The 15,667-nt window shown below is 41.2% G+C and overlaps 1 protein-coding gene across 4 annotated transcripts in view; it reads left to right on the forward strand.

Moving 5' to 3' along the window:
• Positions 1–15,667, forward strand: part of CHRDL1 (chordin like 1) — a 123,781-nt gene that overhangs the window by 73,745 nt on the left and 34,369 nt on the right. For 2 of the 4 annotated variants that reach the window (XM_032250845.1, XM_032250847.1), the window contains exons 5-6: positions 5,819–5,964; positions 7,423–7,516. In XM_032250845.1, the coding sequence (XP_032106736.1) occupies positions 5,819–5,964; positions 7,423–7,516 (240 nt within the window). The remainder of the gene's footprint in view (positions 1–5,818; positions 5,965–7,422; positions 7,517–15,667) is intronic. The other 2 variants (XM_032250846.1, XM_032250849.1) reach the window with 1 other exon arrangement.

Consider the following 15,667-nt stretch of genomic DNA (forward strand, 5'->3'; position numbering starts at 1 on the left):
TGGGTGTAGTTAGAACTGCCTCTGCAAGGGTGGTCCGCCTCTGTTAGGGCAGAGTCTCTCTGTAGTGGCGGTTTGCCTTGGCAACGGCGGGCTGCCTTAGCATTGGCTGACTACCTCCATAGTGGTGGGCTGCCTCGGTAATGGTGGACGCCCCTCCCCCACAGAGCTGGACCATCCTGGGTTCAGCTGCACTTGCTGTGAAACTCTCAATCCAGAGAGTTTCTGATTGCTCTTCTTTTGTGGGGGTGGGACCAGCCGAGCCTGATCGCCAGGCTCCCTGCCTCAGAGCCTTTTTTTTTTTTTTAAGTTGGTGTTCCAGTCGCCTGTTGAAGAGGCACCGCAATGTGTGTTTTTTCCCGTGCAACAACTCACTGCGCTGGCTTAAACAGCGGCACTGAGATTCGTGGTGCGTTTTTTGCCTTGGAATCTGCTGTCCTGGTTTCCTGCTCAGTCCCCTTTTTAAACAGACGAATGGGCGACTTCCCGTGGCTCCAATCGCCAGCCAAAAGGGCACCCGGACAGGTGTATTTTGTACGGAGAACCGCTGCTCCAGGGTGCCAAGAAAGCAGCCGCATGGGGGCACAGCTGCGCTGGCCGAAAAAGCCGCGCTGGCGACCCGTGGAGCTGCTCTGCCTGGGAATTGCCTAGTCTGTGGGCAATAAAAATGGGGCATCCACTCACCCTCTGCGCTTTCACTGGGAGCTGCAATCCTGAGCTGTTCCTAAACAGCCATCTTGGATCGATCCCCATTTAACACCTTTTTAAGCCTTTCCCTCCAATGAAAGCAGGATTTTACCTGAAGTCAGGGGAATGTCTTATTTATCTTTGTAGCTTTAATGTAACATAGTGTCAGGTATTGTCAATGTATAGTCAAGGATCTGTTAGTGCCAAGTATAGTCAAAGACCTCCACAAGTACTTCTTGAATGAAAAAGAAGACAAGAGAGAAGTAGTGTTTTGACTCATGTCTCCATAGCACCTACCATACACATCAGTACAAAGCAAATGCCTTTTAATTAGTTATCATCATGTATGGAAATCAGGAAAATTTCTTCATATTCTTCAATTTTACTGTTTCCTCTCTATGCCTTCTTTCCAGACCAACATCATCTACCATTTATTATGAATGTTATGTACCAGATACCTTTGGGCTTTTTAAAATTAATTATCTCTAAACCTCACAGCCATGTTAAAGTAGAAGGCATACTCAAGCCTTCCTGAGATCACAGAACAAAGACATGCCAAATCTGTTATCTTCATCTGTTTGAGCTGCTCTAACAAAACACCATAAACTGAGTAGCTTATAAGTAACAGAAATTTATTTCTCACAGTTCTGGACACTGGAAATCCAAGATCAAGGTACCATCAGATTTGTTTTCTGATGAGGGCTTGCTTTCTGGTTCAGAGATGATGCCTTCTCCCTGTGAGCTCATATGGTAGAAGGGGCAAATAAGCTCCCACAGGCCTCTTCTAATAAAGACACTGATGTCATTCATGATGGTGTCGCCCTATAACCTAATCACCCCCAAAGGCTCCACCTCCTAAGCCATAACCTTGGGAGTTATGATTTCAACATATGAATTTTGGAGGCACACAAATATTCAGATCATAGCAGCTGGAACCTCAGAGACCAATGTTTGCAGACTCCAGAGACTAGGCTCAGTTCTTTTCTCTGGTATTGCTATGAGATACGCATATAGAAACAGCATCCTATTCTAGGGGTTTCTTTTCATAGTCATTCTCTCTTCCCATATATTTCTGAGACCTGTGGTAGAGCTTTAAACTTTATACAAGCTTTATACCTTTAGACAATATAGTATTACTTTGTCGGATGTGTGTGTCTCTGTGTCACGAGCAATTAAAGGGAATATAACCTCTTCTTTCTAGCCTTTACCTTCATTTCCATATCCCTTCTCCACCACCCTTCTTCCCAGTAGCCTGCAAATGTTCTAAGTCTGTATCAGTAGAATGACGGAGAACCAAAGAAATGCTAGAATCAGGCTCAGCCATCAAAAGAAAAGTAGGAACCAAAGTAATGGCAGCAATGGCAAAAGAAAAGATGGCTTGGCATCTGGGGAGGTATTTGTATTTATAACACTGGGAGCAGATTTGTCTCCTGACGTACAAGCTGCTTTTCTGACTATCCAAGAAGTGTCCCACTATGGAAATGATTGTTTTATAGGGTAGACAAGAGTGGGGAAGAGAGCAGTCAGCATGAGGACTTGGTTCCAGAGTATGAGAAGAAGGGTAACACCAGGAGAGGAGAGAAGCTGTACAAAAAGAAGTGAAGTGGAACCACAGACTTCTTGGTAAAATTTGCCAGTTGCTCTGAAGGAAAAAAAAAAAAGCCTGTGGCAGTTATTCACACTGAGGTGTTAGTTTGTGACTAGGTGTTAAGTGTAGCCTCTCATAGAAGTCTTGGGATTGCAAAAGGCAACCATTTAACCTAGAGGAATAGACTTCTCATAGTGGCATTTTAAGCATCAGTGAGAGAAAAGGTGGTAAGAGACATTTAGGATAAGGAGGTATTTTCTGAGCATCCCAGAAATCATAGTTCTGCTTACATATGAGATCATCCCTCACTTGAGGAGAAGAAATCTCCTCTTTCTCAACACATCTGTGGTCACATGATTTAGTGTTTGCTCACCCTAGGATGGTTTCTTCTCCAGTCCTTCTTTTAGTGCTATGTGGGAATTTAACTGGAAATGGAAGAGATGGGGGAGGCTAGAAGCCATGCAGCCTGGTCATTCCTGTTGTAGCATTCCCTGAGAGGCCCTGAAGCCAGCTTTGCTTTGAATGAATTTTCTGCTACTTTTTAATCAGAAACACTGAATATGTTCCAAGGATAGTTGGTTACTAACCCAGCCACCTTGGAAAATCTGGGAGAGAAGAGGGTAAAGTATGAGGTGGCTTTTCTTCCTTCTGCAGTTGGGAAGCATGCTGTGTTGGCCCTCTAAAGATGCAAGGGGAAATTTGAGTCCATATTGCATTTCTAGAGATAGTGAGGCTTAAAGAGGTAAAGTGCCTTGTACAGGATTGTGGGGAGTCGGTACCCCTGAGTTGGGATTATGACTCAGTGATCCTGCTCTGAAGATTTAATACCCATTATGTGAAGAGCACAAATTTGAAGGCAGGAAAACTATATTTCTGAGTTGGCTCTCCTGTTAAACAGTTATGTGACATGGGTCAAATATATTGGAGTACTAGTAGCCTCATTTTCAGTAATTCGCCTCCCGCAACCACATACACACCGTTAAGGGTGTTGGAAGAATGAAATAAGAATGAGAAGATGTTAAGAATTTTATTGCACAAAAGTAGCCTTCAGCATGACCATAACTGGTTTCTTTTTCTTTGATTCTGCTGTGTCTTCCTCTCTTTCTCTTTCTTACTATCTCCTATTGAGTAGAATTATAAACTCCAATGCCAGGTTACTCAGAAGACTATTGCAAGGAAGATTCTCAACATCATTCTTCCAGTGGAAATCTCACCCTGCAGTTGCCTTGCCATTGATCCCTTGGTGGAAGGCCCACTTAAAAAATCAAGCCACATTTTTTGAGGCAAAATAATTCCAAACTTCTTTTTTGTTTGTTTGTTTGGTATTCCAAAGATCTGCCAGCTCCTGTAAGAGCTATGGCAAATATTATTTTGTGGGTCACTGTAGTTTTCCTTCACCACAAAATGCTGAGATTTGGAATAATTAGAGCCCAGGGGGCAAATGGCCCTGCTTCTGTCCTTTCTCTGACAGATTTTACTCATGTCTGCCAGCTGTAGCTGTCTGGTTGTATACGCTTGTGGGCAGGGGCAGGGCCTCTTAGCCCAGACAGAGAGTCAATTAGTATAAGTTAAACTCTTTCTAGGAGCTAAGGCTGTTTTTATAAGGTAAAAGTAAGGAATTTTCTTTATATCCTGTAAAGGGTCATTAATAAGTAGTTAACACTCTAAGAGTGAATTACTCAGAAATTGATGTTAGATCAACTTATATAGCAAAGTATAGAATCGAGTTAGTTACCCAAATCGCCGAAGCCAAAGAAAGCGCATTGTCTGTTTTCTGGGTATTTTAGGCCACAACATTAAGGACAGCATAGCCTTCATGTTCTAGTGATTTGGGTTTTGGTTTTAAATTAAATGGTCCCTTTTTTATAATATATTTGAAATGATTGGCACTCTTTTTGATAGTGGCTATGAGGGAAGGTTCTAGACTCAGTAATACATCAATTTATATCTTAGTGCTGCTACTTGCAAGTTGTGTCACCTTGGGCAAGTCAATTAATCTCTTAAGCCTTAGATTCCTCATCTGCAAAATGGGTATAATCTTAATGTTTACATCAGAACATTATTAGTAAGAGCCAATGAGATTATGTATGTAAAAGCACTCACTCTTCTGCCTGGCACATAGCTAGGGCTTGATAAATGGTATCTATAATTCTAACATTATTATTTTGGATGTTATTTTGTTAGCCTTTATCATTTTCACTACATCCTGTGAATAATTTCATTCTGTTTTCTTAAACAGTTGTATTGAGGTATAACTGACCCACCATAAAATAGACTCATATTCATTATAGTATTGACTGATGGAAAGAAAGGATGGTCCAACTCTCCAAGCCCCTCCCTAATGAAACACACAACTCCTCTGATTTCTGTCCTTCCACTGTCTCATGGCAGGTACTTTCCGAGCTCTGATTATATCCATTGTTGGTTTCAAGTACTTTTTTCACCACTCACTAGCTTTGTGACTTCAAATAATTCACACAGCCTCAGCAACTTCATTTCCCTCAAATGAAAACAAAGGCAAGAATTTACCCTACTTGATTCACAGGGTTGTTATGAGGCTCCATTGTAGCAATATATGTGAAATTTCTTTGTAAATGGTCTGCTTGATTACTATAATTCACAAATATGAGTTTCAATAATATTCAAGTGTCATATTGTGTGCTTCAGACGTTAGATGCCTTGAGAGGTCCAGATTGTGGCTAGAATTATTTAGAGAACGCTTCGTGGAGGAAAGGGGGCATAAGTTGAACTTTAAAAATCAGCTAGGACTTCAGTGGGTGGAAAAGAGTGGGGGAGTGGGCAGTCTTGGTGGAAGTATTAAAAATAAGCAAAAACCACAGAGGCTGGAACAAGCAGATAAGCACACAAGTAATTTAAAATGTGGGAGGTGGCCAGGCACGGTGGCTCACACCTATAATCCCAGCACTTTGGGAGGCTGAGGCAGGTAAATCAATTGAGGTCAGTAGTTCAAGATACTTGGGAGGCTGATGCATGAGAATTGCTTGAACCCAGGAAGCAGAGATCACAATGAGCAGAGCTTGTAGCACGCACTTCAGCCTGGGCAACAGAGTGAGACCCAGTCAATCAATCAATCAATCAATCAATCAGTGTGGGAGGGGATAGAGTTACCAGGGCAGTTACAATAGATGGCTCCTCTTCTGAAGCAACCTGGGGAAAAGATTAAATAGAGGTAGCGTGGACTCCTTCCTTTCAGGAAAGATATATCTTGTTCATCTAGGGATATTAGCTCCATCTAGGCAGGGACCTTGTCCATGTTCTCTCTGACCTCTCTCTAACACATATTACAATTCCTGGCACATAGTAGGTGCTCAACAAATGAAAGAATGACTGCATGGCTGGATGAATGGTAATGTCAGCTGCTGTCCTCATCTGGCTGTTTTAATATTATTTAAAATTATTGGCCACTGGAGCAGGGACTGTCTTTTAATTCCCTCTATGTAGTATAGCCCCATCTGCTATTAGGATTTATGAAATTATTTTCAATGATGCCAATACTTGGTGTGGTTTTTCTCCACCCTGTTCCAGAAGACTCCTTACCACCAGGAAACAATAAGGTGACCAGCAAGTCTTGCGAGTACAATGGGACAACTTACCAACATGGAGAGCTGTTTGTGGCTGAAGGGCTATTTCAGAATCGGCAACCCAATCAATGCACTCAGTGCAGTTGTTCGGTAAGACCCTACATCTTAATGTTCCTGCTAGGCCTTACCCAAATACAAGAGCTTCCTCTGTACTTGTACTTTCATTTGTGCCTGCACTGAACGGTGTTTGAATAAAAAATGAATTGCGTTAAATCGTAAGCCTCCATGCCCAACCAAACTCCCTGATCTTCACCAACCCTGAACAACTCTGTTGAAGGGCTCAGGCCCAATCATGTCCCAGTCTTAAAACCGTAGAACTGCCTAAGTGGGCAAAGGTGAGCTGTTTGTGTTGATCGGCACTCCTTTTCATAATTACACCACCAAAACCTTCATCTGAAGGACTCACAATTATTTGAAGCTTTGGGAATGCTATGGGTGGAAAAGTCACTTTGACCATCTAGGGCCACTCACTGCAAGTAACAACAAAATGAGTTAGTTGTCTGTTAGTTTCCATCTCTGAAGTATTTTACTAATCAGTTAATTCCTAGTGCCCTGCAATGAGAAACCTCTCTATAAATGCTTGGTTATGAGGAGTACTAGGACATTACTTGTCAGAAGAACTGCATTTACTTTACAAACAACATATACCAATTATATCTTACCTAATGTGCAGTCCAGAGAATATAATAGATAGAACTAGAAAATGGAGTAAAATGGGTGTTTAAACTGTACCAGGAAGGAATGAAGTTAGATGTAAAAACAGTTTTTCTGCCTGTAAGTGGCATTAAGCACTGGATTGCCAAGAGAAGCTATAGAATATCTTCCCTTTAAGACTTTTAGTAAGAATATAGTAGCTCAGTATTTTAGGAGAATTTCATTGTGGCCTTGCTTTCCTAATGTCCTTCCAGGAACCCTTCTAGCCCCAGAAGAATATGCTTCTAAGAACTAAGAACAAGGTTTAAGGAATAACATTTAGAAGACAGAAATTTAGGAAATCAGGATTATTGCAAAGACAGATGTAACCAGCAAGTAAATTTTATCCTCTCCCTTGGCTTATGCTAGACTGCGCTGTGGCCATCAGATCATCTTGTATAGTTTCGTATTACCCCAGAGAGCTTATTTTTTTGGTTTCAAAGGGAAATTCTAGCGAATATTACCAATGGAAGCTATGACATAAATCTTCATTCCTTTAAACCTCCAATCCAGCTGGGGGACCAAGGGATACCATGAACAGAGAAGAAAGAAACAAGACTATATTTGGTGGCTGAGAGGCTGATGGCATCCCTCACAGACTACTTTGTACCACCTTAGACCATGATGCCTGACTAGGATTGCTAATTCTTCTGTGGCTTAGTCTCTAGCATGGATAAATTGCAGTAGAAAAAAATAATGCCTAATAAAATGTAGGAAGTACTGAGAACTGATGGTGGGAGAGCTGGGGGGGAAGGACATGCCATGTTTTGAGCCCCTACCCTATCTCAGGCATTAAGTGAAGCCTTTACACGTATACCAGATGATTCTGATCTTAATTCTGTTTCTCCTTGGCAGGAGGGAAACGTATATTGTGGTCTCAAAACTTGCCCCAAATTAACCTGTGCATTCCCAGTCTCTGTTCCAGATTCCTGCTGCCGGATGTGCAGAGGTAGGTGTCTTATATCCCAAGACCCCTGGGTGCTGCTATCCTGAGTAGTAGTATTTAGAAAGGAGGAAAACACCTGTCCAGTGTCCTAGGGAAAAGTAATTTTTATGGTAGCCTTGGTTTTTAAAGGTGCTTTAATTAACTAAAGGAAAAATAATTAAAGCATTGATTTTAAAGGCCACAGTCTTAAAAAAGAAAAAAAAGCACTAGATGGAGAGTGCAGTGCTTCAGGAGAGGATGGGAGAGAGTCATCAAATGTGAAAGTGAATATATTTATTTCTCCATCCTTAATCCCTTCTAGCTTGGCCCTTAAATTATTGTATCATAAAACACAGACTATTTTCATTCGTAGCCTTAAAAGGAAGAATGGATCTTGCAAAACACTGATGTGGCCATTTTGAAGACTGTACAGAGCAAAATTACGCATATTTTTAAACCCCATAATAAGATAGTGACAAACTCAATAAAAGCAAAACAGAAAACATTTTCTCAAATTATATTCAAACTTGAATTATCTTCTCACACCAGTCTTTTCTTCTTTAGCTTTCTTTCTTTTTTTTTTTTTTTTTTAATGGCACCAGTTTTTTCTCTAGGTTCCTAGGATCAAATGTAATCCTCTTTAATTTCTCATTTGTTACCTCTTCTCAAATTACCAGATCTGTCAGCAGTTATCTGTATCTCTCCCTTTTCCCACTTTCCCACTGGCAATATCCTAATTTTATCCTCTTTCCTTCCATCCAATCAACATATTTTTGACCATATACTGTATGCTCAGCATTGTGCTAGAGTTGGGGTATTTATATTGCTAAATACAGTAGACATATAGGGCGTTGCTAGATCATATGGAATCTTTATGTGAGTTCCAAAAAGGATTCCCTTATGTAAGATACTGTATTGCCATTTTTCAGAAAATCCCAGTGAATGCATCCTTGTAGCTGTGGCATCTTTTGGTAGTACACAACCTACACAACCATATATATAGCATACATAGCAGCCAAGATACGTTCTTTGCTCTTACAGAACTCTCCAGAAAAGACAAATAATAAGCAAATGTGGAAATACGGACAATGTGAGTACTATGCAGAAAATAAACAAAGGACTGAGATAAAAAATAAGAAGTTTATTTAGCTTGAGTTGTCAGGAAGGCCTCTTTGAGGAGGTGAAATTTAAGCTGAGACCTGAAAGATAAAAAGGAGTCATCTGTGGAAAGAGCCCAAACAAAAGCATTCTAAGTAGAGAGAAAAGAAAGTTCAGAGGCCCTAAGCAGGAAAGAGCTTAGAGCATTCAAAGAGCCTAAGGACCAGTGTGGCTGAAATATAGTGATTGTGGTTGAAACTAGCACGGGATGAGCCTGGAGAAGTGACTAGGACTTAGACCATGCAGGACTCTGAAGGCCATGGGAAGGATTTTGGATTTCCATTTTTAATGCATTGGGAAGCTATTGGAAGGTTGTAAGAAAAAGTGGGAAGTGATCCAATTGACATATTAAAGGATCTCACTGGCTACTATGTCCAGACTAGATTGGAAGGAGGCAATAATGTAACTGGAGAGACTAGCAAGATGGTTAGGGTAGTACTCTTTCCAGTGTGACAAAATGGGTGCTTGGACTGGGGCACAGTAGTGGTTCAGAGTGAAGCCTTTGGAGCCAAGCTGCCTTGGTTCTAATCCCAGCCTTGCCAGTTTGTAGTTGGATTACCTTACTCAACCTTTATAGCAATCTTTAAATTGAGGATAATGTTAGCTCCTACCTTGAAGATGGTTGTGAGATTTCAGTGAGATAATATAAGAGAAGGACGTGGCATACTAAGGATTCAATAATTAAAAGTGGACAAAGCTGAAATACATTTAGAGCCTTAGTTCTCAACCATGGTTGCGTATTTGAATTACCTTGGTAGATTTATACCAGATCAGGAGGAGGAGAGGAGGTAGTGATTCCAATATGCAGCTAAGGTTGTGAACCACTCAGTTAGAGGAAAAAAGTTATAGGATTTGCTGGTGGGGGATGCGTAGGTGACTCCTATACATTACTGCCATCTTAATCTTCCAAAAAGAGATCCATCACCCTGTTACACCTCTGTTCAAAAATTTTTATGCTAGCATGTATTTGGACTTACTATATGCCAGTCCCATTTCTAAGCATTTTACATATATGAACTCACTTAATCTCATGATAACCCTATGTGATGAGTATTATTGTTCTCTGTTTTATGGATGTGGAAACTGAGGCAGAGAGAGTTTAAGAATCTTACCCAAGGTCAGGTAGCCAGTGAATTGAGGAGCTAAGGTTTGAATCCTGACAGCCTGGCTCCATATTTCAGGCTTTTAACCCCAGTGTTCTGCCACTGAAAGGGATGACTCCCTGTTGCCACTCAAATACATATCAACCCCTGACTCTGACAGTGAAGGGCCTTTCATGATCTAGCCTCAAGTTACCTTTATAGGTCAATATTCTTCCTTTATAGGTCAATATTCATGCACCTCATGGCCCACTGCATTGTTCCTGTATTCTCTTACCTTTGTACCTTTGCTCTCTCTTCTTCCTCTCAATGTTTCTCACACTTTAGTGTGCTTCAGAATTGCCCAGAGAACTTGAAGTTCAGATTCCTGGATCACACCTGCAGAGATTCTGATTTAGTGGCCTTGGAGTGGGACCCAGGAATCTGCATTTAAGCAGACCCAATCGTTCATTCTGGTGCAGAATGGTGGTCTGTGGACTGTCACTTTGAAAAACCATTCCTAAGACCATGTAGGTAACTTGGGACAACCTGGAACCATGTATTTTTTTTTCTAATATCTGAGTTTACTGCACTTAAATTGAGCCTATTAAAATTCTGAAACCTGATTGCACCAATAGAAAAGCAACCAATTTAAGTTTATGATTGGTTAAATCATCGAAGTCCAACCATATGGCAAGCAATTTGGGGTGGATGAGTGGCAGCCATTTCATGATAAGGAACTGGGAGAAAAAGGAGACAAAAGGACTCCCTAAGTAACAACTGCACTTGTACAGGTGGGATGGAGAAAACGTTACCTCTTTTTGGAAGTTCTTTTTCTCCATTCCTGCCTGTGGAAATCCTGCTAGTCCTTCAAGACTTAGCACAAATTCGGCTTCCTCAGATTCTACTGCAGGCTGTCCTCAGGTCACATTTCGATAAGTAGCAGTTGGAAGGCCTTTCTTTTCTGCTTTCCCACCTCCATCCCTAGTTTCTCCACACCCATAAATCCTGCCTATCCTTCAGAAGCCAGTGTAAATGCCACTTCTTCCATGAAACGTTTTTAAATCCTGCAAACTAGAAGTAAACCCTAGGACTCTTCAGCACTTAACCTGTGTTTCTCCAAGAGCATTTATCACCTTGTCACCCTCTGGTTTTTTAAAATTATTTGTGCTCATGTATTATCATCCCTATCAAAATGCATAAACTCTCTAAGACAGAAACTCTTTTTCATTTATCTTTATTTCCCCCACTGTGCCTGGCAGAGTAGGTGCTCTTTAAATGAATGCACATTAGATTGGAGTGATGACTAGAAAGTTAGTCATGATTTGAATTAGGTGCTACCAAAAAAAGAATACGGTTGTTGTGCGTTTTTTCCCCTAAATTACTGATTAACTGTGGTAGATGGTGTTGAGTATACATTGATTCCTGGTCAATAGGAAATTACTTGGTCTCATTCCTGATCTCCAAGTTGTTTTTTTTTTTTGCCATGCCACTTTAGGACAGTACAGTTAATATTGCTTTTTGGAAGGACTGACCTTGTTTGGACTACCAGTGTATGCTCATCCCTTTTTAAAACATTTTTTTTAGTTTTTATTTTCATTTTTTTGAGATGGAATCTCACTGTATCGCCCAGACTGGAGTGCAGTGACATGATCTCAGTGCACTGCAACCTCCACCTCCCATGTTAAAGCAAATCTCCAGCCTCAGCCTCCTGAGTAGCTGAGATTACAGGTGTGCACCACCACGCCCAATTAATTTTTGTATTTTTAGTAGAGATGAGGTTTCACCATGTTGGTCAGGCTGGTCTTGAACTCCTGACATTGTGATCCACCCGCCTTGGCCTCCCAAAGTGCTGGGATTACAGGCATGAGTCACCGTGCCTGGCCACTCTCCCCTTTAATACGCTATTTGTACCAACCCTCATAAGTCAATATGGATTTATTTACAGCCTAATTTGATTTATGCTTCGGTAAGGCCCTGGATCCTTCCATACATTTTTCTCACAGTGTGTGTGTATATGTCTGTACCGCAGTGTAGCTGTTACATTTCAGTCAAGAAAGATGGATATTTTGTTCCTCACCTCCTTTCTCATCTTCATCTTTGGCCCAACTTAATTTCAGTCTGGCTCAAAAGAAAGAAAGTCTATACTGAGCAGAGGTGTACATGTGTTTGCTAATATAACCAGCTGATCACTATAATCCAGCTGTTAGACTGAGATTATTCCCTTTGGGGAAAAGGATACCTGAACTCTACACTGAAAAGCAATTAATAATAGAAATGAAAGGCAACAGTGAAAAGGCATGTGACTGCAACCTAGAGGCAATACAGTGTAGTGCAAAGGACAGAGGCTCTGAAGCCAGAAGGTCATAGATTTGACATTGCAGGTCTACCACCTACTAGTGTTGTTATTAGTCTGACTACTCAACCACTTAAAACCTTGGTTTTCTCAGCTGTAAAAATGGAGATTATGCTTACTACCTATGAAATGTAATCTCCATAGACAGAGCTTTAGTTCTAGTCCTTCTTGTGGTAACAAACCCTGGACCCAGCTATTTTCTCTGCAGTTCTCTTGTTACAATTTAAATTTCTTTTTTATGTCCTCAGAAGCAACAGATAAAAGTTAGTTATTACTGGTCATGTGTTGTCGCTTTATATACTTGATAATTCATTAGGTTTTTTTCTTTTTTTTTTTTTAAGTTTAAGTTATTTATTTAAGCCATCTCCTGCCACAAGCAAAGGAATGGAAGATTAGTATACCAGTCATCATTTGATACAAGTTTTTTCTTTGCAATCTCTCATTCAGCCTAACTGCTCCATTTTCTTTCATCTTCCTTTATAAAAACCAAATCCTACCCTTTTATAAAAATTGTTTTTCTTTCATTGCCTCCAGTTTTTTTTTACATCTTTCAGCTGTACATAATGTGGTTGAAACTCCTTTGAAGTTCTAATTTTTGAAGCACCTAGTTATTTTTTCCTGTGGAAATGATGTTTTTACAATGGTGTATCTTATATAAGCATATTACTCATACAGCAGGGAACCCAGACACTTCTCCCCTATGCTGGCCACCCTAACTGCAGGCCAGATACTGAAGAAGAAATAACCTATTGACTGCTGTACTTGCAAACCTTCATATAAAGGGCTCCATTGAAATAGCCTCTCTGCACTGTCCCCAAACACTAATGTGTATCTTTCTTCCTGGGTTAGACAGCAATCCTAGACACGGATTGAATCGCAGCCCTAGCCACCTCCTTTGACTAGACATGTCTTTGAGACTAGGACAGTCAAGGAGAGTGCTGGCACAATGTATGTCATTGCTGGCACTTCAGCAAACCTCATTAGGACTGGAAGCATAGTGCAAACAGCCACTTGAACCTTAAGTGAAACTTTATCAGAAGAAAAATCTCATCAGAGATTATACTACTGCTACATTCTAGGAAGGCAGGCCTCAAACCCAAACCCACACCCAACTTCCTTCCACTTTTGATCATTTCTACTCCCGGTCTCCTGCTCATCTTGCTATACAAGAGAAGGCTAGGTACTTGGACTCTAGACAAGGGAGAGGTATTTGAGGTAGCTATTAACTGTATTGAAAGCCAAGTATGCATTTAGTAAATGGTGTCTATATGTAGCACTTACAATGTGCCAGTGTTCTAAGCACTTATGTGTGGAATAGCTCATTTGATCCTCACAAAAATAGTAACAACTATTTATATCCCCATTCTACAGATGAGAAGCTAAGGCAGAAAATTTAAGTGATTTATTTGTCCAAAGACAAATGGTAGTAAGTGGCAGAGCTAGAATTTTAACCTGGTCAATCTGACTCCAGAGTTTCAAGCTCTTAACCTCTACACTACCTATTGGGACCCATCCATAGGAGTAGGACAAGGATCTCTCCTAGTACAGGTGAGTAAAGGGGAAGAGGGGACATGCATGGCACATTGTTATACACAGATACTCCTAAGAGAGTATCTTACCACACTGCCCATATTTTCCCATCAAGGCCTTAACTTACCCTTCTCTCACTCTAGGCTTAAAGAGTCTTGAGTGTAAATATCTACCTTCTTTCATTCAGCAAACATTGTCAAGCCATCACTGAGAGCCTGGCACTGCACCAGTGCTAGAGATACAGTGGTGAACAAAAATGGACATGGAACCTGCCCTTATGGAGTTTTAGGGGGGAAGACAGACACCATATCATGATATTAGTAAATATAAGATTGCAACTGTGCCACATGCCACAAAGAAAAGGTGATATAAAAGCCAATAATTGAGAGCAGTAGGCCTATTCAAGGAAGTAAACGAAGATTCCTAAGACTGTCTCTCCAGCCTCAACTGACACCACGTCCCTCCTTGTTCTCTGCACTCCAGGCTGAGGGAAGATGGGCTCAAAAATTAGGGAGATACCTGGTGGCAGTCATAAATTCCTGGATCCCAAACTTCTGATCCCATGAATCCAGCCCCTCCCCAAGGCTGTAGGACTCTATGATGTTCCTTCCACATTGTACATGCTACCTAGAACCCTAATCTAGGATTTTTCTTTTACTTTTCTTTCTTTTGACTGCTTCCTGTTTTTCAGAGACGGTCTCACTCTGTCACCCAGGCTGGAGTGCACTGGCACAATTAGAGCTCACTGCAGCCTCAAATTCTAAGCTATCCTTCTGCCTCAGCCTCCTGAGTAGCTGGGACTACAGGTGTGCACCACCATGTCCAGCAATTTTTTTTTTTTGAGACATGGTCTTGCTGTGTTGCCCAGGCTTCTCTCAAATTCCTGGGTCCAAATGATTCTCCTGCTTTGGCCTCCCAAAGTGCTGGGATTACAGACATGAGCCACTGTGCCCAGCCTAAGAATTTTCTTCTTGAGAAACTACTTGATCATGCTACCATTTCTTGCCATAAAAATTTCAGCTTGCTTTTTTTTTATTATTGCACTTTAGGTTCTAGGGTAAATGTGCAGATCATGCAGGATTGTTGCATAGGTACATACATGGCAAGGTGGTTTGCTGCCTCCAGCCCTCCGTCACCTACATCTGGCATTTTTCCCCATGTTATCTCTCCCCAACCTCCCTACCCCACACTGTCCCTCCCCTAGCCCCACCCCAATAGACCCCAGTGTTTGATGCTTCCCTCCCTGTGTCCATGTGTTTTCATTGTTCAACACCCACCTATGGGTGAGAACATGTGGTGTTTGATTTTCTGTTCTTGTGTTAGTTTGCTGAGAATGATGGTTTCCAGGTTCATCCATGTCCCTACAAAGGACACGAACTCGTTTTTTATTGCTGCATAGTATTTCATGGTGTATATGTGCCACGTTTTCCTTGTCCAGTCTATCATCAATGGGCATTTGGGTTGGTTCCAGGTCTTTGCTATTGTAAACAGTGCCTCGGTGAACATACGTGTGCATTAAACAGCCTCTGTGAAACAATCTGATTCTTCCTTAAGCTACTTCCCAACCTTATTTCTCTGACACCAACACACACATCTCCTTTAGGCTGGATGACTGATCTGTTTGTCCTGTAACATGCTGTGTTTCTTCCTACCTTCCCTCCCGTTATGTGCTTTACTTAAACTGTTACTTTCCACAGGCTTGGGATAGCACCGCCCCTCCATCCCACCCCTTCTACCTATTTGCATCCTACTCATCTTTCAAGAGCTCAGTTGAAGTTGCACCTCTTTTAATAATTTTGCCTAATGGCTCTAGTTCTCATTGATCTTCTTTGACCACCTTCAGAGCTTACTCTGCTTCATAGAGTTGAGCATTCAAAAATATCTTCTTACACTGTTACTGTTTTGTATCTTTTTTCCATTTCCCATAGCATGATATTAATCATGTATCATGCTGACTGATTTATTTAAAACAAAGGGAGCCACTGTCACAAAAAGCTCTTGACAGCATTCCAAGTGCAGACACAGTAGGCAGGCAGGAGAAAAGACAGAACT

Source organism: Sapajus apella, unplaced genomic scaffold (assembly GCF_009761245.1).
Source record: "Sapajus apella isolate SASKATOON/1434 unplaced genomic scaffold, GSC_monkey_1.0 scaffold73, whole genome shotgun sequence".
In the NCBI taxonomy this organism is placed as follows: domain Eukaryota; kingdom Metazoa; phylum Chordata; class Mammalia; order Primates; family Cebidae; genus Sapajus; species Sapajus apella.